Genomic DNA, 21541 nt, shown 5'->3' on the forward strand with positions numbered 1-21541 from the left:
CAAATTAGGATCAGTTAATTAATTTAATTTACCACATTACTGTTTTGAAACAAAGATATGATCGTACTTTTAAAAAAAGTACTTGAGACAATTCAACATCTACTGATAAAATTCTTAGTAACTGAAGAATCAAAGAAACTTGATAAAGGATACCAATAAGAAACCTACAAAGGCTGAAACAGATGCATCCCATTAAAGTTTAGGACAAGAAAAAGATGCCTGCTAACACTGCTGCCACTGAACATCATATAGGAGGTACTGCCTAGTGCCACAAGGCAAGAAAAATATACGTATTGCAAAGGAAAATTTACATAACTTCTGTTTGCAAGTGATATGATTATCTACTTAGAAAAATCCATGAGAATCAACCAAGAAACTATTACAGATTATAAGTGAGCTCAATAAGATGTCCAAATTCAGAATCAATATATAAAAGTGAAAGGAAAAAAAAAGAAGCATATTTGGGCAAGAACTCAATCATAGTTTGCAAAATGGATCCATCTGTAGGAGAAGTTGGTGATTGTTCTTTTTGGCTTCCTTCTGAGATAAAAATGAATGATTGCCCGTTCTGTCTACATTTGGTCCATGTCAAATTTATGTCTTATTTGTGTAGGTCTTTTGAAGAGATTACTACTGTCTCTAGCTCTAATTTTTGGATTAATAATTTGGCTTGCAATTTTCACTCAGAAACTAGCATGCTTCCTTCTGTTGTACTTCAGGCTGAACTTTGACTTGGTATCATGGACTTCTGGAAAAAGCCATACTATAACTATACCTTAAAAAAAAAAAAAAAAGGATTTAACTCCTCTTCTTCAGTTAGCTAATCAGGAATGCCTGTGCATCTGCTAATTTCTGGCAAAGCTGGGTCTCTGAAAAAATTATAGTTTTGGAATTGCTTATGGCATTAAGTATAAGTAGGTCTTTCCAATTTTTGATAAAATGCAATTCAAAATTTTTATTGTGTCACATAGAAGATTAGTGACAGTACTATATTTGAAATAGATCCTGAGACAAGAATTAGAAAGCAGACAACTTATTTGAGAGTCAATACCACCAGTAGAGAAATAGGTAGGCAATAAAGGCAAAAAAAAAAAAAAAAAAAAGGAAAAAGTAGAAAGTAATATAGTCTACATTAGTTAATAGGTTTCTGTCATGCCAGGGGGGGCTAGACTTTAGGGGAAATGTTGAGGCGTGACGGGATGAATCATCTGTAGATTTCCAGAGGGTAGTTTTCCTATACTGAAATGACTTCACTTCTGGTCACACCGGAGTTGTTCAGTTTTATTTAGATGCTGTGAAGGTAGACTATTTGAATACAAATCCAAAGGTATGTTTGTAATTCAGAGAAATAAATGTTGATTATATAAACTCTCTATACCAAAAAATGTGAATGAGCTTTCCTATTAACAGTAATAAATAAAACAACAGTGGAAAAATACACTAAGTCAAATAATTGAAAGGATTCTATGAAATATTGCTTTGTTTTCAGATGGGGAATTTTTTAATTTATTTTGGTTCATTGTACACAAATGGGGTATGACTTTTCATTTCTCTGGTTGTACATGAAGTAGAGTCCCACCATTTGCATAATCATACATGTATATAGGGTAATGATGATTGTCTGAGTTTGTTATTTTTCCTCCCTCCACCCCCTCCCCACCCCTCATTTTCCTCTATACAATCCATCCTTCCTCCATTCTTACCTCCCTCCTACCCCCTGTTATGTATCATCATCCACTTATCAGAGAAATCATTCTGCCTTTGGTTTTTTGGGATTGGCTTATCTCACTTAGCATGATATTCTCCAACTCCATCAGATGGGGAATTTTTATATCACTATATGGAATATTGATTAAAGGAAGTGCATTTTAGAAAGCAAAACTAATTCTCTTTCTAATGGCTATTTCAATTGATTCAGTAAGTCTACCATGTAGGGTATGCTTTTCAAAATGTTGAACGTGCTTACACATCAAAAAAGAAAAATCTTCCTGTTAAAGAATTCTGAAATGAGTGCTTTGGCTTCCAAATTTACATGGAAATCTTTTGGCCAACATGACGACAGGCCTGTATAGAATCCATAGGCAGCACCCTTCTGCGCGGAGAGGTAGGTGGCTGTGATTACAGTATTAGCAACTCAGATGTACAACTTTTCCGTCATCACGGGAAGGCAGAAGGTTCTATTGGCCAGTGCTATTCATAGAATAGTCAAACTATTTAAAATTTTAAAAAAGATTACAAAGGAGAAAGACCTGCTTGGTCCTTCATTTGTAACCCAAGGCACTATCTCCCAAGATACTACATATTTTTTCTTGCCCAGAAAGATGGAATGTACTCAGTTGGGAGGGTGTTGCTGCTCAATGATGAAGACGGTAGGTATCAGAGCTGGGTGGCCCAGGTTCAAACGCAGGCTCATCCCAGCGCTGCCTGCTCGGTGACTTTGGCTTCAGCCTTTCTTTCATTTGGAAATGGGGGATCACAGTAATGTACCTTGTTGAGAGTAAAGCAGGTGGAAGGTATGTAAAGAGCTTAAGCAGACATTAAATAGATGACTGAACTTAGGCACAGGGCCTAGCATGTCAGATGCCACTTAACAGTTTCTCCTTATTTTTATTCATGCAATGAAAAAACTGCAGTGGGCTGTCTCCCCCTCACCCCCTTTTTGTGCTTTGCCACAATTTTGGAAGTGTTCCCTAACAAATGGCCCTAAACCACTAACTCACCCAACTCTGGTCTAACATGCAGTATTGGAAGACTTGATGCTACAACCCAGATAGTTTTGGGGCCCCACTAAGTAGGAAATAAAGCCTTCCACAGGGAGAAACGTGTCCTTGCCTCAGAAACCAGGTCCCGAAGTGTCAACCCACTTCAAGCCGCGGGTGCCACAGGAGGCACAGTTGGCTGAGCCCGTTTGTGGCCTTGCTGTGGCAATGGAGAGACAGGTACAGATTTCAAGGCCGGGGTCACAGGGTCCAAGTTCCTGGCCCCTTTGGGGCTCACATCCACTTACCTCTAAGTTTAGCTCTTGGATGAGTTGCTGGGAGGCATTGTATTTGCTGAGAGAACATTCCAGCTGTGTAGCACAATGCTTCAGCTCTTCTTGGAGATTTCCCTTTTCCTCCTCCTGCCTCTTTAAGTTATCTTTCAACTGCTCACCCATTAAAGAGCAAAGCCCCAGAAAGATGAGTTAGCCACTGTCAGAGTCCCCTCCTCCTTCCTTCCCCAGGGCCCCCTCCTCCTTCCTTCCCCAGGGCCCCCTTCTCTGCCCCCTGGCTCTCCCGCTGACTGGCCTTCCGACTTTCCCTTTGTCTCCTAAGCTCTGGGCATCCCTGGCCTCTGCATTCCTCCTGGCCCAGTTCCGTCCATGTCCATGCCCAGATTCATGACCCAACTCTTCCGACATTCTCCTTCTCACCATCTTTTCCTTCTTCTTGTCTTCCTGTCGCAGAGTTTCAAGTTCATCCTCCAAAAACTTCTCCTTTTCTTTGCTCTTTTTCAGCTGATCCCGTTTGTCCTTCAGTGACTTTGTTAGCTCTGGTATCTCCTCTTCTAGCTTGTTTTTGGCTCCTAATAGCTCCTTGTGCTGAGAACATAAAGACTGGGCTGGAAGACAGACTTACACTATATCATATTAGGGAAAAGAAATGCAGGCAGTTGCGCCCAGGGAAATACTGTTCATGATGGTCCCTTAGTTTGACAGCATATGTAACAAAAAAGTCTGCGCCAATGCTCTGCAACATTTCTTCTTTGTTTAACTAAATAGACCAATTTATTTCACTTATAGATCCAATTCCCACAGGGCCAGCCTTCTTTCCCACTTACTCCCTAAACAATCTTAGTAAAGTGCAAAAAGAATAATTCAGAGATCAAAGACTTTAAATTGGCTGACAAGGATAGCTTTTGAATCCTAGTAAGAACAACACTGTTCTTTGACTATTTTTGAGTCTAACCCTTGAAAACACTTGGAAACTGGTGACTGGTGTGGCATTCACACAAATTCTGAACAGTTAGTTCGCATGGGTTGATGGCAACATCTTCTCAAATAAGGACCCATATATTTCACTTTAAGCTGGGCAGATGCTGGAGCTGGCTGCCTGCCGGCCCTGCATACCTGGTACTGAGCGAGTTTGATCTGGTCCTGCATGTCATTTATTTTCTGGTCCTGCTCCTCGGCTGCCTTCTGAAACTGCTTCTTTTCCTTGTCTGAGTCTTCCAGCTTCCCCAGGGTATCAGAGAGTTCTGAAGTCAGTTCGTCTATCTGTTTCCTAAAGTACAGGGACAACAGGGGGATGGAGTTCAGTGCCTGTGTTGTCTGACTATGGAGCTGGCCCCACGGGGAGTCTCTGAGGTCCCACCCCAGGTGGCGGCCCACAGTGGTTGTTTCACGGGGACAGGGTTCTCTGGAGGTGTGTGGAAGGTACCTGTTGCTTGTCAGCTCCTCTCCAGCTGCCACGGATTCCGTCTGCAGCTTCTGAACCTCTCTCTGCAGATCCTGGATGGTGTCTGCTTTCTGCTGGTCCAGAAAAAGGCAGTCCTGCAGCTTCCTCTGGGTATCCTCCAGAGTGCTCCCCGTCTGCATGGCCTCTTCCTTGTACTGGGCTGCTTGCTGAGCTGCAGAAGCCAGGAGACAAGCTGGGGCATGTCCACTAGAGGACGAGTGTGTGTCAAGAACAGACTCTCAAATAAGATTGCCTAAAATGTCTGTGTTTTCATTTTGTGACCTACTTCAAGTCCCAATCTGTCCTCACGTCTGTCCATTTCATTATCGGTCCTAAGGAGCTCTGTTCATCTATCTGTCTTCAACCACCCTCTAGCCATGGGCTCTTCTGGACTAAAGTGAAATAAATTGGTAAAAATGGCTCAGTATCTCCTGCGTGACCCCTCCCAACCTGTCTGGGGTGTAGTCTGTCGAGGGAAGCATACCAGCCCACCTGCCAAGGAGGACAGTGCTGGGGATTGAACGCAGGTCCTGGCGCATGCTGAGCATGGGCTGTGTCCTTGAGCTACACCCCCAGCTAGAGAACACCAGAAAGGGACACAGGAGGAGGGAGCCACGGGGGTTAGGACATTTGTAGATGGACTTGTGGAGGGACAGAAGTTGGCTGGGCCTTAGAGGAAGGCAGAGGAGAGTTCCAGGTGCAGGATAGGTAGACTGAATGCACCAGGGATGGAGGAGGCATGTGGGGGGAGAATAGAAAGGACAGTTTGATTAGAAAGGAAACAGGGAGGAATGGGTGATGGAGCTGAGTAATGGGGTGGATTAGAGGGAGCTCTGGGGCACCCTGAGAGGCTGAGAGAAGTGGCTAAAGTGCAGGGACCTAACACAAGGGGAAGACGGGAATGCTTCAGAGGAGAGGCTTCCAGTAACATCCCTTTGCCCCAGACCCTTGCTCCACAGGGCGGCACCCAGTGACTTCTTTGGAGAAGCACCCAAGTGGGTCCTCACTGTGGGTCCTTTATGCTAAGTATATTCCCTCACTCTGAACATCGTTCTCTCATTCCCTCTTCCAAGTTCCCTAGCCTGGGGTCCTGGAAGGAGGGCCTTACTACCGAAATAAAGACACTCCTTGGAAGAAGGAGGGAGGAGGATTTTGGAAAGCACTGGAAAGGGCTGGGGAACGTAGCTCAGTGGTGGATTGATCACCTCACATGTGCAAGGCCCCGGGTTCCATCCCAGCACTGGAAGAAAAACAGAGTTGGAGAGAGAAGTCATTTTGGAAACGCCTAGAGAGAGGAGGTGGGTGGCTCCGGGAAGTTCTCCAAAGACGAGACTCAACACAGAGCGAGTCAGGGTAGGGGCTCTAAGTTTTGGAATCATCAGCAGAGAAACATAGCTCTGGAGGAAGAGGGCAGCTCGCAAAGAAAGCATAAAGAGGAGGAGGAGAGAAGTGGAGCAGAGGGAGACTCTTCAGGGACGGATGGCTTTAGTTAGAGCAGGGGAAAAAGAGAAAACAACGGTGAGATCTGTAGAAGCACAGGAGAAAAACTGCTGGGAAATGAGGGGTCAGGTGTGGCCACTAACGGCCTCTGGAGACACAGTGTTAAAGGAGGGTGGGGAGCAAGCAGCTGTGGATCTTCGGTTGAAATTGAAAAGGAATTTCCGTGACATAAAATTCACCATTTTAACGTGCACAATTCAGTGCATTTTAGCATACTCACGAGGCTGTGTAACCATCACCAGTATCTAATTCCAGAACATTTCATCACCTCCAAAGAAACCCTGTTCCCAAGGCAAGAAGCTATGGGTGACCTGAGAAAGCAGTCTCCTCAGAGGGCCTCTGACCCAGGGCAGGCAGTGCAGAAGAGCGTGTTTGGAGGCCGAAAGAAGAGAGGGCGTTGAAAACCAGGGTGGGAGGCCGAACTGTGGGGGGAGGGGCCGCAGAAAATGGAGAAGAACGTGACACCAACAAACGAGGCCAGGGCCCGTCCTCCCTGAGGCTGGGAAGAGGCAGGGCCTTCACAAGATGGCGGAGAGAGCGGTGGCAGTGTGAGTTCAGCAGCTGCTGTTCCAGCTGCGGTGGCTTCGGAGAGGAGGTGAGCTTGGGGAGAGTGGGGCATTCAGGGGACCGTGAGACGCAGGGGGCTGCAGCGTGGTGGGGCAGTGCCCGTGGGGGCTCACCTGCCAGCCTGTGCTGCTGTTTGGTCTCCTCAAGAGCGTCGCTCAGCTTCTCGATCTCGGCCCGCAGGGCCCCGTACTCTATCCTGGCCTTGTCCTTGAAGGTCATTTCGAGTTCTCTCATCAGGCAATGCTGCTCCTCCATCTCCACCTCCTTCTTCAGGAGGCTGTTCTGCACCTGCGTCAGCTTCTTCTCCAGCTCGTTCAGCATTTCGTCCTTATCTTGGAGTAACTGAGGAGAGCAAAGTGGGGACGCTGAGAAGGCCAGGAGCAGCAGCAGGGAGTCGGTCGAGAATGTCCTGAGCCCTCGTCCAAGCCACTGTTATCCCCAGCTCAGCTGTCACAGGGTCCTCCCCTCTGTGCGCCCAGTGACCACCACTGGTCACCTCAGGCTGCTCCCAGCGCAGTTAGATGTTCTTCTGCCTCTGCTCAAAACCTTCCTCTGCCTTCCATCTTAGAAAAAGGCCTAAGTCCTCACAACCACCTCCTGGGATGTGGGTGATCTGGTCCTGCCTTGGCTACGTGTCTGGCCTCACGTCCTGCCGCCCTAGCCCTGGCTGCTTCAGGGACTCCTGAGTGCTGCAAGCAGACCCACCGTGGGGCCTTTGGCCTTTGCTATGCTTCCTGCCTGGAATATTCTTCCTCAAGACCTAGCCTAGGTGCCTCCCTCATTTCACTCAAATCTGCCCAAATGTCACCTTATCAGAGAGGTCTTCCATTGCCACACTGGGTAAAACAGTCACCACACTGTTGGAGAAATTATCAGTCCCTAACTTCCATATATCAGTATTACACTTTAATTTTGTTATTTGTTGTCTGCCTCCACACTCTAGAATGTAGAATCCATGGTGGCAGGTGCACTGCATGCTCTGTTATATGCTCTGTGCCCAGAACAGTGCTTGGCATACTGTAGTGCTCAAGAACATCACTTTTTCAAGAATATTTCTGAATGGATGACTCCTTGTTTAATCTGGCCATCTCTCCAGACCCCTCCATTTTGACTAGTGGATTTACTCTATACCTGGAAACACAAAGTTTTAATGACTGTCCAGTCCGTCAGCTGGATTATTTTTGAGAGCTCTGATGGAAGTTCAGAGTTGGGGAAGTGCTGGCTATGAAAGCTTGCACTGGCTTCAAGACCTTTTTGTTTTGAGTTCCATTTCCAGGCTCTTCCGGAAACTTGATTTATGTTGGCAATGACAGATCTTCTAGGGCAGAGCTCCATTGACATTTTCAAACTACTCGGTCTGTGTATTCTTAAGATATTTATAATTTTAAAAGGTGAAATTCACTTGAAATCCTTATTAAAGCTACACATTATTTCATAGCATTTTCTTCCACTCTCAGGTGTTAAAATAAGGGAGCAAGGCAGGAAGGGGGTCTCAACCCCACGATGCTGGGGAAGATCTTAGAGTCGGTGTCTCTGTTTTGGTCCCTGCATAGTCATGTCCCCTTCTGATGTGCAGAGGAAATACCAAGGACGCCCTGAATCTGTGCCTAGGCCCTGGGAGCCCTTGGCCTGTCCCTGCTGAAGCTCCTGAAGCGGTCCCCGCGGTGGAGACGGCTGGCCTGGTGGAGCCAAGGCCTGGCCTCACACCTGCCCTGGCGGCTCCAGGTAACCCGCCTCACCTTTTCTTTCAAGATAGCGAGATTCTGGGTCTCTGTGAACTGCAGCTGCAGCTCCTGCAGCCGGTGCTGCAGGATGGCGGACTCCTTGTCCTTCCTCTCCATGTGGGTGGACGTCTCCTCCCGCAGCCCGTGCAGGTCCAGCTCCAGCTTCATCATGTCTGCACGGGGCGGGCGGCTTGCTCAGAGGAGGCCCGCTCCCCCGGGCGCCCGCCGCCCCGCCCCGGCTTTACCCTTCATGATGTTCTTCTTCTGCTCGGACACGGCCTCCAGCTCCACGCTCAGGTCCTTCACCAGGCTCCGGTACTCCTCCACGTGCAGGCACTGGCTGTCTTTCTGTTCCTGCAAGTGCTTCAGTATCTGGCAGTGAAGAGAGTGGGCGGGTGAGGACACGGCCAGTGCCTGGGGCGAAGCTCAGTGGCAGAGCGCGCCTCGCACGCCCTGGGTTCGATCCCCAGCACCCAAAATAAAATATAACAAAATAAAATGCCAGAGGTCCGGACGACCAGGAGAGACGGGAAGCAGAGAGGGTGGCAGCTGCCAGAGGCTGGGGAGGGGGTGAAAATGTTCTGGAATGAGATAGCAGTGCCGGTGGCCCACTCCTGTGGCCACACACACACACACAGACACACACACAGAGGCAGATTTTATGGCTTGTCCATTATATCTCAATTTTACAAAGTTTTTTAAAATAATAACTTAAAAAAAGAAGATGGCAGACTGTTCACGCTCACACAGAATGTGCACAAAAGAACTACTCCTTCCTCCCCGCGGGGCAGTCAAGGATGGGGCAGCTGCTATGTGCCGGGCCTGATCCGAGGTGCTGAGGAGAGTGGTGCAAAGGACCCAGGCACAACCTCTGGCCTTCTGGTGGGGTGGGACAAAGGAAAATTAAGTATTGATAAGCTCCCGGGAGACCCAGGAGAGCTGGGGACACGGAGGTGCTGGGCCCGGCGGGGTGTGAGTTGCGGGTTTGGGAGCTGCCCCGGCCTCCGAGATGTGGCCTCTGAGCAGGGACCTGCTGGAGGAGCGCACTGAGCCATGCTGTAGGTGTCTGAGGGGAGGGCTTTGCCGGCAGAGGGACCAGCTGGTGACAAGTTCCTGCAGGGAGGACACGGGGAAGGCCAGTGGGCTTAGAACGGGCGAGGGACCGGAGGATAGGAGGATAGGTGAGGGAGCCCTGGGTGGTCACTTGGGGTGGGGCTCGGAGTCCCTCCTCAAGGACTTCGGCTTTTCCGCTGGAGTTCAGGGAGAGCCTTCCTCCCGACCCAGAGGAGGACTGAGGAGCAGCAGTTGGCCGTCTGGGCATCAGAGGATGCTGGGAGGGTTTTGGAGTTGACAGAAAGGAGAGCCGCAGCGTGGAGACAGGAGGCGGCGGCAGGAGAACCGCAGGACCATCCCCGAGTGCCCGGCGTGGGCACTGCAGGGACGCGAAGGCTCACACTAGCCTGAGGCGCGGAGGGGAGGAGAGGGCCGTTGGAAGAGTCAGGCGGATCCTTTCACCAGGTAGGGCTGGGGCGTAGCTCAGCGGGTAGAGCACTTGCCTCGCATGCACAAGGCCCTGGGCTCAGTCCCCAGCACCATTAAAAACAAACCAACAAAACCTAGAACATCAGGCCGTGTGAAGTCTGTAGACAGGAAAGGTGGGGGAGGTATACTCCATTTCACAGGGAAGTTTGGATCATTGCAAAAGATGGGGTGTTAGGAGATCATGCTGTGGGTCAGATGTGAATAACATGGAGCTGACCTTTCAAGAAAATGCGGTCAGGTATTTGTAGTTCCAAGGAAGAACTGCGAAGTCTAATATCCATCCCTCCATTCCTCCAACTTTCTGGGATCAGGAAGTCCCCGGAAGAGAAGAACCTCTGCCTCAACCTCTAGGGTATCCCCTGGCGAGCATCCGTGAGTTCTTTGCCCTGTCTGCCCCCGCTGCCCCCCGCAGCATCCTGTCCTGGCCTGAGCTGTCACCACCTGCCACACGGCATAGTCTTGAGTGACTGGTTTTGTCACATACTTTAAGTTCAGGTCTGACCTCGCCTGGGGGAAGCCTGACTAAGTTTCTTAAAAAAATTTTTTTTGGAGTTGTAGATAGACAGCATGGCTTTATTGTATTTGTTTATTTTTACGTGGTGCTAAGGATTGAACCCAGTGCCTCACACAAGCCAGGCAAGCGCTCTGCCACTGAGCTACAGCCCCAGCCCCTGACTAAGTTTTGACTATTGGTTCATTAGATTTTGCAATTTGTTTACATGGTGTAAATGCTTATTCATTATTAGAACCAACCTTTGACACTGCTTTGAAGTTTACAGAATCTTCAAGAAAAAGTAATGAACTTGCATTAATAATCTTTCCTAAATTTTGTAACTTTTGAACTCTGGCCAGACACTAAAAGGCTGGATGGTCTTTCCAATCTGCCAAGCCAACAGGAGTGCTGTTAGCTGCTCTGTTAGAAACAGGTAGAGACAGGTGCAATTCCAAAATTGAATGCTGCCACAATCTTTGGGACTTGGCATAGAATATTCCCAGGATTCTTGTGGCAGGGCCAACCAGGGTCCCAAAATATAAAATAAAATATAAATTATAATATAAACATAAAAAATAATCAGGAAAGTCCTGTTCAACCTTCTGCCACCAGGCACAATAAACCAAAGTGTCCCACCTTTTTGATGTCCTCACAGTCTTCTGCGGAGCAGGGAGGATGTCTGTGGGTGGCTGTGTAAGAAGCAAATTCTGCTTGTAATTTTATCAAAGCCTCTTCCCGCTCCAGAACCTGCAAGCGAGCACAAGTCAGGTGAATGAGTGGTGTCGCATCTTGCCATCGTTGCTGTCTTTGCAGGCTGTTCCTTTCGGCAGCCTGTCTGTTGCATTGTTCTGTGATTATCATGCACTTCCTGTAGGGTGGGTAGGGAGAAGAAATTATGCTCTCAATCTTTTATCAAGGTTATCTAGGCACAGAGAGTGATTTGCATCAAGTGCATCGGCAGCCACGTTTGGGACTCCATCCTGAACTTCTTGTGGGGTCCACTTTATGAGGCAGAAGATGGTTCTTGGAGGCTGCAGTGGAGACCAGTGTCTAATCAATCAGAGGACCAGATTCAGGGTTTGAGAATTAAGGAAGGAAGTTTCTTATGGAGTGGATGAAAGCGTATGTAATTTTTTCTTTTGAAAATTAAGAAAAAATAAAATTTTTGTTTCATTGCCATGATTTTTTGAAGTTGTTGAAAATAATTCAAACAAAACCCAAACATTGAAAGATGTGAAAATATCATTATTTCTGCTGTCCTCTCCCACTTCCAGAAAGGGAGGGAGAACATGATTGAAAACTTATGGTGTATACTTCTGCATTATGATCAGAGATTTAAAAAAAACAGGATTTTGTAACTTATTCTCAACATTGTATCACAAAGATCTGCTTCATCCTTTTTACTCACTGCATATTATTCCATAACAAGCATAACTCTTCCAGCATTTCTCTTAAACTCTTTTAACCATTTACCTTTTAACCATTTACCTTCTGAGGTTGTTGAGACATTGTCTCTTTAGACTCTCAAACTTAATACAAATAGCTCCCTAATAGCATGCCACAGAGAATATGAACAAAAGGTGGGGTCAAGTATGTATGACATTTGAGGATTCTTAATGAAAGATTAATTTAGGTGATTTTCTCCTTTCTTTCCTCATGGTTTCATTATGGATCTCTCAGAAAAATGTTCTAGAATGAGGAACTTACCAAAGCATTACTGCAGGCTAGCTTATTTCGAAGCTCCTGGATCAGATCATCCTGCTCAGAGACCTTCTGCCAGACTTCAGACAGTCGCTTCATGGTCTCCTGGTGCTCTTGAATCATGCAGGGAGAAGGGTATATACGCACCTTTGGGTGGTCACCCTTGTTCTCAGGCTCCTGGGATATTTAAAAATGATGAGTTAGTTTTGTTTGTAATTTGTGAATTAACTTCAGAAGTCCATGAGTATGGAAAATCTCTAGACCTAGGTTCTGAAAGTACCCATTCACGTATGGGAAGCGTGGTTCCCCCCCAAAGAAGAAAAAAAACAGCAACTAGTGCAGACACGGGGCCAAAGTCCAAACAGTTCATAGGCAATGTCAGCCTCTGGGAACTTGGGCCTCTCCTCGGTGACTGTCTGTGTCACCAGAATTCTGGGCCCCTCCAGAGGTACTCTATGATATTTGTGTCTGCACAGGTGTGTATTTATATGACCCCTCTCGTTTCCTTACGCAAAAGAGTCTTCTACATACTATTCCGAACTTTGCGTTTGGAAATTCAAACTTTGTCCTTAGAATATTTTTCACATCAGTATTTGTAGATCTATCTTCTTATACTTTAAAAATTAAGTCCACATCAAACAAGTCACCATGTCTATATTATCTTTCTAAAACATTCTACATTACCATCAAGACTAAATTTCCCTTTGACCATTACGCCTCTCCCTTATCCCTCTCTGCTTTCCAGAGATGACAAATGGTGCGTATCCTTCTAGAACCTTATCTATATGTTTACCTACCATAAATGAATCTATAGAATATGGATTATGTTGGCTTTGTGACGTACAGAATGGATTTTTTAACTTTACAAGATATTTTAGGGACTTATCCAAATTGGTACTAATGCTTCTCTTTTGTCCTTTTAAATTGCCTTTATATGTATTTATCCAGGTTCTTACTGATGATAATATAGGTTATTTCTAATATGAAACTGAAATGATTACTTTTGTACATAAATCTTTGAGTATTTATTTTGGCAACTGTGCAGATTATATCTGTAGATGTAGGACTGCTGCTTCATATTTGAACTTAGATGTTGCACACTTCTTTTGAAGTGTCCTTCAAAAGAAGCTGTAAGAATAGACACCCAGGGCTGGGTTGTGGCTCAGTGGTGGAGTGCTTGCCTAGCATGCATGAGGCCCTGGGTTCCATCCTTAGCACCACATACAAAAAAACTAAATAAAATAAAGTTATATTTAAAAAAAAGAATAGACACCAATCAATCTTTCTGAGAACTGTATTTTTTGTTTTAAAAATATCTTTCCTTAGATCATCTGAAATCATGCATGAAGGTCACTACCTTCCCATTTGTCTGCATTAATAATGGGGTGAACTGATGCACATAGAAAAAAATAAAAAAAGAGCAAAGAGTTCTAGTTTGCATGGTAGATTCCTTTGCCCATTAAACCTCCTCTCTACCTGGGCCTTTCAGGCCAAGTTAGAAATAGTTCATGTTCATTGAGCGTGAAAGCTGCCCGTGAGCAACCTGCAGAAAGGCCAGTCAGAAATCTAAAATTAACCACAAATGACATTTGTGTAAATAATTTAGTGTCTAAGAGGGCAAAGGCATGGAAAACATAACAGGAAAGTTAAGAAACTAGAAGAAGATATCTGTAGGTTTTAATATCTTTTTAATGCTTTGGAAAGAAAAAAGGAAATTGATTTTAAAAGTAATAGAAGAAAAATTCTCTGAATCAAAGAAAAGCATAGATCTTTGGATTAAAAGTCAGTTAAGTATTTCGAGAGGCTTAATGAAAGATAAAATATCCTTAGCCTAAAAACGTTAGAGAGATAAGATAGATGACCTACAGACAACAGAACGACACCCCAAAACTGATCTTCAGTACTGGGTGGTAGGACACAGGCAGAAGTGTCTTCAAAGACTTAGGGGAAGGTGCTTTTGAAAGTTTATCTATCCAGCTAAATTAGCATTCAAGAATGATGTCAAAACAAACCTTGTCCAGATGTGAAAGTGTGGAGAAAAATTTCCACTCATAATTGTTTCTGAAAGAATTAAGAAGAAATCATTACAGCAAAAGGAAAAGTCCAATAACGCAGAAGAGGGATAGTATACTGCCCAGTACAGTTAAGGTATATAAGTTGGGTTTATTTGTGATCTTAAAGAAATAGACATTTTATATGTTGTAGGAACAGCTCCAGATATTTTAAACATGGGTGAAAAGCTTTTCTTCATAGTAGGATAGCATAATTCAGACATCTGGATGAGATGAGAGCACAAAATAATCCCATTTCTGAAAATAAATTAAAAAATAAAAATTTAACACATTTAATCCTAAGTAAAGCAGTTTATTAAAATAACACATCATGAGTAGAATTTATTCCAGGAACACAGATTATTCTGTATATGAAAATCTGTTGATATAATCTCCTTCATTAAAGGATTGATGCTCATAAATACATCTGGTAAAATTCAAAATTCATTTCTGATAAACATTCTTGATAAGCTAGATATAAGTCATGCTTCCAACCTGAAAAAGGACATTAAAACAAAAAGACAACAGGCATTATGCCTTTTTTTTTTTGAAGGGCATGATAGTTTTTTTTTTTTTAATTGTACCACACCGATCATGATGACCAGCATACATATGGATATGCCAATGTCTTTTTTCTCAACATTGCAGTATTTTTGAATACTGAAATGTTTCAAAGGACCAAGAATGTTAAGAGAATAAAGATCTTAGATGAAAATGGACACTAGTAACTCTGGTATTCTAACCCACAGAATTAATTTAAACCCCCTATGAATCAGTGACGTGCTATTTAGTTATGAAGAACAAAAGTTCTCTTAGAAGTAGGCAGCAGGAATTTGTGCTTTTTTGTACTTTAATCTTTAGTTTTTATAATTTAAGCTATGTCCACCCTGGTTAAAGCACAATCATGCAAAGACACTTCGGATAACTTCCATGCTAACATCGCACAAGATTAGTGATTTTACTTAAAAATTAAAAAAAAAAATCAAACCATTACCAAAATAAAGAGGCAAATAAATGTGATTTTCAAATCATTTGAAAAGTATAGTGCTTATTTGTCAAATACACACTCAACTGCCAAAATTATAACTTCCAAGCTTCTGCCATAAAATTAATTTATGTGTATATTTATATATGGGTTTTGTTTATAAGAACTGTATTTTTTCAATCAATAAGAGAAAGTTACTTTTTAGAGAATAACATAGTTGGTGGCATTGCCACATATCTGTAGTAGACAAAGTCATATGGTGTTAAATGTGGCTGTAAGTATTCTAAGGTACAGAATTTTGACCAAAGATCAAAATTATGATAATCTGATCTTTAAAATCCAACCTATATGAGACTACTTTAGAGAGTGAATGTGCTGTTGAGTATTCCAATAACCTTTTCTTCTTATGGATTTCTACAAACTGACCTTTTTTAAAATCATGGACTCATCACTATTTCATACTGATCTCTTTACTTCCATGGTACCATTTCGGTACCGGGATTTCTGACACAGAACTAAGTTTTTTTTTTTTTTTTTTTAAATTAATTTATTTTGATTCATTGTAAACAAATGGGGTAAACTTGTTTCTCTTGTTGTACATGAAGTAGAGTCAACGTGCTAAATTTGATTTCATAAAAATAGTAGATACTTTAACCTTTCAGTGACAGTTTTTAAGTCTGTAAACTCAAGAATCACATTACTTAGCTCAGCAACTATGGCATTATGCTTAATAGTGAAATACTAGAAACATTTCCTTTAAAGTAAGAAGCAAAACAAAGATAACTGTGATTTTACATTGTTCCGGAGGTTCTAGTTGGTCCAATGAGATAGAAAATAAGTTGTATAAACTTATAAAGTGAAATCAATTTAGACAAATCTAAGATGTTCAACTGAAAACCCCCTAAGAGAGCTTAGTAAGGTGGCAGGGTAAGAGAGAAGGTTTCCTACACCTCAGTAGTAATTCTTAAGATTAAATATATAAAAGTTCTTACTCATAAAACTAATGGCAACTGTAATATATCTAGGCTTAAACTCACCAAGAGGTATGTGAGATTTATAAAAAAAAAAAAGTGTAAAATCTTAGTAAAAGGGTACATCCAAAAATCAGAATAAAACAAGAAGTATGTCACATTCCGAGGGCATGCTAATTTCCCCCAAGTTAATATATAATGTGCAAGTCAGCCAATGAAAGTCTAAATTTCATCATGAGGGGATGTACACAAATGACTAGGAAAAATCTGAAATATACTCACGAAGGAGGAATGATCCTAAAAGGAGCTCTAAAACATGTTAGCAGTTAAAGTCACTAAAACCTCTGAAACTGGTGTAGGAACTTTCTAGAAAGCAGAGCAAAGAAAGGTGCCCATAAAGAGCTCTGTGTATGAAACAATCAGTATTATGAATTGGTACTCAAATCAGTGGGAAGTTGGGATGTTCATCTAATGGTTTGGGGGCCAGTAGAGATCCGTTTAGATAAAAAATAGAGACATCAAATTATATACGATGATAAATATGTATATGAGATATATATTCCAGATGGACTAAGGATAAAAACATAAAGATGCAAAATTTATAAAAGTACAAAAAGAAAATCTGAGATAAACTTTCATAATCTTGGGAGTAGAGAAGCCCTCCAAAGCAAGACATAAAACCTAGAATCTATAAAAAAGGACTGGCAGATTCAACTCTATAAAAATTATAAAACTTCTGTACAGTGAAAAGTTCCATTCATAAAGTAAAATGAAAAGTTGTGGCTCATGGGAAAAATATTTCCAGCATTCATAATGAAGCATTATTACTCATAATAGATGAAGAAGTTCTTATAAATGAACACACAAAAAAACTAACAATCCAGTAAGAAAATGGGTTAGGGATTAAAAGAAGTGATTTGTAAAACAGCTCCCTATGACCCATATGAATAGTGGTCAGCACGTCCCTGCCTGTGGTGGTGACCCCTGTGCCAGCCAGACCCCCTTTCAGCAGGGAAGAACTTACTGGCCCAGCAGCTATAAGGACTGCTACCGGGAATCAGCCCTTTCTGGGGACTGCCTGGGCTGAAGAAGACTGCTTGGCCGAAGGTCACACCTTTCCCAGGGGCACCCCACATCCAATAAGTGATCAACAAAGAGGTGCAAAGCCAGGTCCCTTTCCCTCAGCTTAAGGCTGCTCTGGGGTTGCATCCAGTCCCACGATACCCCATGGGGTCAGCCGAGCCTTTGTTGAGACAAAACAGCCTGCTTCTCCCTACCCATCTCTGCTTCCTTCCCCTTATTCTCGGGCGTTAATAGCACCAGTTATCCCTAAATATCCTGAATGCTCATCTGTTTGGAGTCTCCTTCCTGGGGAACCCAACCTGTGACTATTGTAACTAATGAAGTGAAAACGATACAAGAAATAATGAGAAAACTCCCTCCTGCCCCAGTCCTCAGTTTAGCACAACTTAAAAAAGATTGAAAACAGTGGGGGTAGGTGTGGAGGGGAAAAAACTCTTTAATCATTGTTGACAAAAGCATAAACATTTTCGGGATATATAATTTAGCAATATTTTTAAACATTAAAAATAAGCATGTCCCATGACCAAAACAATCACACTTCAGAATTGAAGTTGGACAGAGTTGAAATAAGGACAACTTGTTTGTAACAGAAAATAAAAAAGTCAGTAGATGGTACATTCATCCTATAGAATACAAGTAGTAACTAAATTTGTTAAGATACACCTTTTAAAAGCAAGTTATAAAACCACATTTATAATGCCCATTTATGTGAAAAGAGAGCCCCAGCCATTCGTATATGTAACCACGTCACCGAAGCCCTGGGTTCCCAGGACAGTGACTGAAGGGTGCGGGGAGCAGGCTGACGTCAGACTTTCACATTTAGTCTCCATCCTTCTGCATAGAGAGTCTATATCATTGTGTTACTCGTGTAATTTAAAAAAAGTAATGAGAAAAGAAACAAGTCCAAGCCCTTTGGCTCTTCCTTCTCACGTTTCATGGCCTTTTCCTCCTGTTTGGTCCTGAAGACATGGTTGCAGGAGTCCTGGGACCTGGAAGAACTCACTACCAGACCTCCATGAGGAGATGGAAGACTGGGGAGCTCACTGGCAATTCTCTTTCTGCTTTATTGGAAGTGGTGACTCTTTATACTAATCGGGGAACCCCAGAAGAGCTAAGGCGTAACCCTAAAGAAAACATGAAAGCTGGAAATTAAAAAACTGAGAGCTACAAAATTCAAGGGCAGGAGTGGACATCTGTTTGAGGGTCTTAGTTTCTGGTGAAGGGCCATTAAAGGGAACCACGTGGGAGCCTGTCTGCTTGCTGACCTCTGGACTGAGCAGCCTGGTTTGAGTCCTACCTGGTTGATGAGCCCCCTGAGCTCGCCTTCCAGCATCTTCACTTGGCACTCCAGCAACTCGATGTTGCTCAGGGAAGTCTGGTATTTATCCCTGTAGAGGCTCAAGCTCCTTTCTAGGGAGACGATCTTGTCCCCCGCCAAGGCAAGCTGCTCCTGTGCCAAATGGAGTTTCTCCCCTGTGTTCTCATTATGAGTTCCCATTTCCTCCTCGTAGAGAATCACCTGTTAGTGGAGGAAGGAAACCACATAGAACCCACGAAGCATCTAATGAGCAAAGGGCATGGTTATAAGACCCTAGGCAAAGCATTCCTAAGTCTGAACTAGAAACCCGGATGAAGGGAATAGGCGCAGTGAGGATCTAAAAGCTGTGTGTGATATCAGAATGGGAATGATTAGAAATAGAAGACTGTCCTATTTGGAACCAGGGACCATGCCTATTGTCTCCTCGTCTGCCATGTGGTAAGAACTCAAAAAATACTTGTTGATTAGCAGGAATGGATTTGTACTCTTGCATGTTTTTTTACGGGCTTGAAATGCCAGTATTCTTTCTTCCCTAGGTGTTCTCCAGAGATCTAATTTGGAAAACCCCTCATGTACCCTGGACCACATTGGCAAAGTTCCCAAGAGACAGTGGGGAAGTGCCAGCTAAAGATCCTCTGAGATTTGCATGATCCTTATTTAGGTTCCTTTTCTTTCTAATCATTTAATTAGTCATCCATCTGACAGATATTTATTGAATACTCATAAACACTGCTTGGGTGCAGAGGGGATATATACATATGAGACAGACTCATTTCTCAAAGAGTTAAAAACTCACAATCTTGGGGAGAAAAGATTTAAAATTAGCAGACAACTGTATACAGTTTAGTGTGTGCTACATTGTATGGCTGGAACTGCTTGTCTTCAAGGAGTGCTGAGGAGACTCATCATGGAAGACTTCATGCTGGTTCCAGTAACCCAGTACTGATAGAACCCTTCCACTAGTGTAAGCCATTAAACTCATGGGCTTCCTGGCCTTATTCGACTTGTCTCTCTATGTGCTTCCCGAGCTAACTACATTTGTGTATTCATATCCTTGTCTTAGGCTGTTGGCTGAATTGGACCTTAGGCAGAAGTCTGATGCTTCTGTGTAACAAAGCACTAGGGAAACTTGGCAGAAGGCCTCAAGTAAATTTTCCAGCACTTCCTCAGTGTGGGGTCAGTGGCAGTGTCTGCTACTTGCCAAATTCCATCTCTCTCCTCCTCCTCCTCCTCCTTAGTAGCAGAACTTAACTTTATTGGTGCGTCAATAGACCTCTAAAAGCTCCACTTTTCCCAGACTTCCCAAGAACTAGCAGTAGCCATGTGACTAATTCTGTCCAATGATACACAAATGAAAGTGTTGTGTAGGGTTTCTGGAAAGTGTCCTTAAAAGGAAGTAGTGTGCCTTTCTTCCCATCCTCCTCTTCCTCTGGATTATGTGGAACAGGGATGTGATGGTTGGAGGTCCACCAACCACAGCAGGTGACTTAGCTAATGGAAACTTTCAGCAGATGAGATGGCGAAACCAGACTCTTTTGTGGAACCAGTCAATTTTAACACAGTTCCACTTAAGCTTTATTGAACCATGATTTATGCTCACGGCCTTTGTTCCAAACTGTATATTGTAGAATACCTCTTCTTTGTCCTTCCCTTCTCAATTCTTTTCAGCAAATTCTCACAATAATCCCTTTTAAAAAATTCTGTGTCTCTAAGTTTCCTCATAAAGCCCCTGGAGATAGTCCTTAAGCAACAGCACTGCTTAAACACTTCTTGGAATTTTCTTTAAATCTGGAGGAAGACAATGCCAAGGGGAAACCCCCAGATATATATACTATATCTTATATATAGTATATATATCATATATGAGTCTGCCCGTCCCATTACACAGAATGATTCTGTTGCTGTTAGTGCTACTGGCTTTAGTTCTTAGTTTTGAGTCTTGGGATTGTACAGGGATGCTATTCTTTTGTTGAAAAGATGCTATCCTGGAACATGAATTTATAGTTATATATGTCCAGAATACACTTAAGCTAAGTTTATAGGATCTAAAACTCTGAGTGATGGAATCAGACCCAGTGTCTGGTTATCTCATCAACTGGGTAGATGCCAGAAATTCATATAATCAGAACCTGACTTTGCTAAAAACCTGCTCGAGATGTTGCCAAGCTCCCCCCTTTAAGTCCAGTGTTTGCTTTCTGGCGGGGGTGACCTGATTTCTGCATTTCTGTAGTTAAGCTAGCGGTACCTCATCTTCTTTCAGCTTGCAGTGATGGTGAAGAATAACCAGGTCGGAAGTCTGCTTCTCCAGGATGGACTGGTACTGCAGGAGAGAGCAGTAGGAAGTCTGTAATTCATCGGTGCGAAACTCCAGTTCTCGCTGAAGGGCCAGCAATTTTTTCTTCAGTTGCTGGAGTTGTCTCAGATGACACTCTTTAGTGGACCCAAACTCCATCAGGGAGTCCTCGAATGCCAACACCTGGGCTTGCTTCTTGTTCTGTCGTACAGAGAGGGTGTACAGAAAAGGCTTTAGCACATCACTAAGGATGCAGTTTTTCATCTGTTCAACTGTTCACATCCACCCATCCACCCTATCATCCACAGAGAACTTACTAAACATTTCATTCTGTTCACAAGGAGAGATATCATTTCGTATTCCCACTCTGTAAGAAGGATTCAAAAGAAGAAAAAAAGATGGTTCTTACCTGTCAGAAAGTTTAGTTAGGCCAAGAAAAACACATGTGTATTAAGGATCTAGAGGGAGGTGTGTAATAAAATGCTTATGTTTTGACCTTCACATGTAAAGATAAGATTTGACTTGGAAAGAAATGGATTTTGGGGTCATGTTCTTGGACCACATTTGGAATACCTGGGTAAAGGAATATTGAAAGGAGTCAAGGGTAAGTTCTTGGGGGTTCTGGAATACTGGAAAATGGGATGGAGAGAGAGAGATACTGTCCCCATCTAGGCACTGCCTCTGTCTCTACCTCCTGAAGGAAGGGGAGACCTTGGGGATGTTGAGTGTGTGTGTGTGTGTGTGTGTGTGGTGTGCCCTCCACCTGCCAATCCACAACTTACCTGAAATGCTGCTAAACTCACCCTGTTACCATCCTATAATGTCATTTTATGTCAAATAAATTAATCATGATATTCCATCATTGTTGTGTATACAG

At 43.4% G+C, this 21541-nt stretch overlaps 1 protein-coding gene across 1 annotated transcript in view; it reads right to left on the bottom strand.

Moving 5' to 3' along the window:
• The window catches only part of PMFBP1 (polyamine modulated factor 1 binding protein 1), a 29474-nt gene extending 8233 nt beyond the window's left edge, over window positions 1-21241 (bottom strand). Inside the window, exons 1-11 of the mRNA XM_079117737.1 lie at window positions 20617-21241; window positions 18351-18572; window positions 11970-12140; window positions 10899-11009; window positions 8473-8599; window positions 8243-8400; window positions 6617-6845; window positions 4419-4608; window positions 4109-4262; window positions 3413-3580; window positions 3008-3145 (exon numbers count right to left, since the gene is read on the bottom strand). Of these exons, the coding sequence (XP_078973863.1) occupies window positions 3008-3145; window positions 3413-3580; window positions 4109-4262; window positions 4419-4608; window positions 6617-6845; window positions 8243-8400; window positions 8473-8599; window positions 10899-11009; window positions 11970-12140; window positions 18351-18572; window positions 20617-20928 (1980 nt within the window). The 5' untranslated portion in view covers window positions 20929-21241. The remainder of the gene's footprint in view (window positions 1-3007; window positions 3146-3412; window positions 3581-4108; window positions 4263-4418; window positions 4609-6616; window positions 6846-8242; window positions 8401-8472; window positions 8600-10898; window positions 11010-11969; window positions 12141-18350; window positions 18573-20616) is intronic.
• Between the last annotated feature and the right edge of the window lie 300 nt (window positions 21242-21541).

The sequence above is a fragment of the Sciurus vulgaris genome (genome assembly GCF_902686455.1).
Source record: "Sciurus vulgaris genome assembly, chromosome: 17".
NCBI lineage: Eukaryota > Metazoa > Chordata > Mammalia > Rodentia > Sciuridae > Sciurus > Sciurus vulgaris.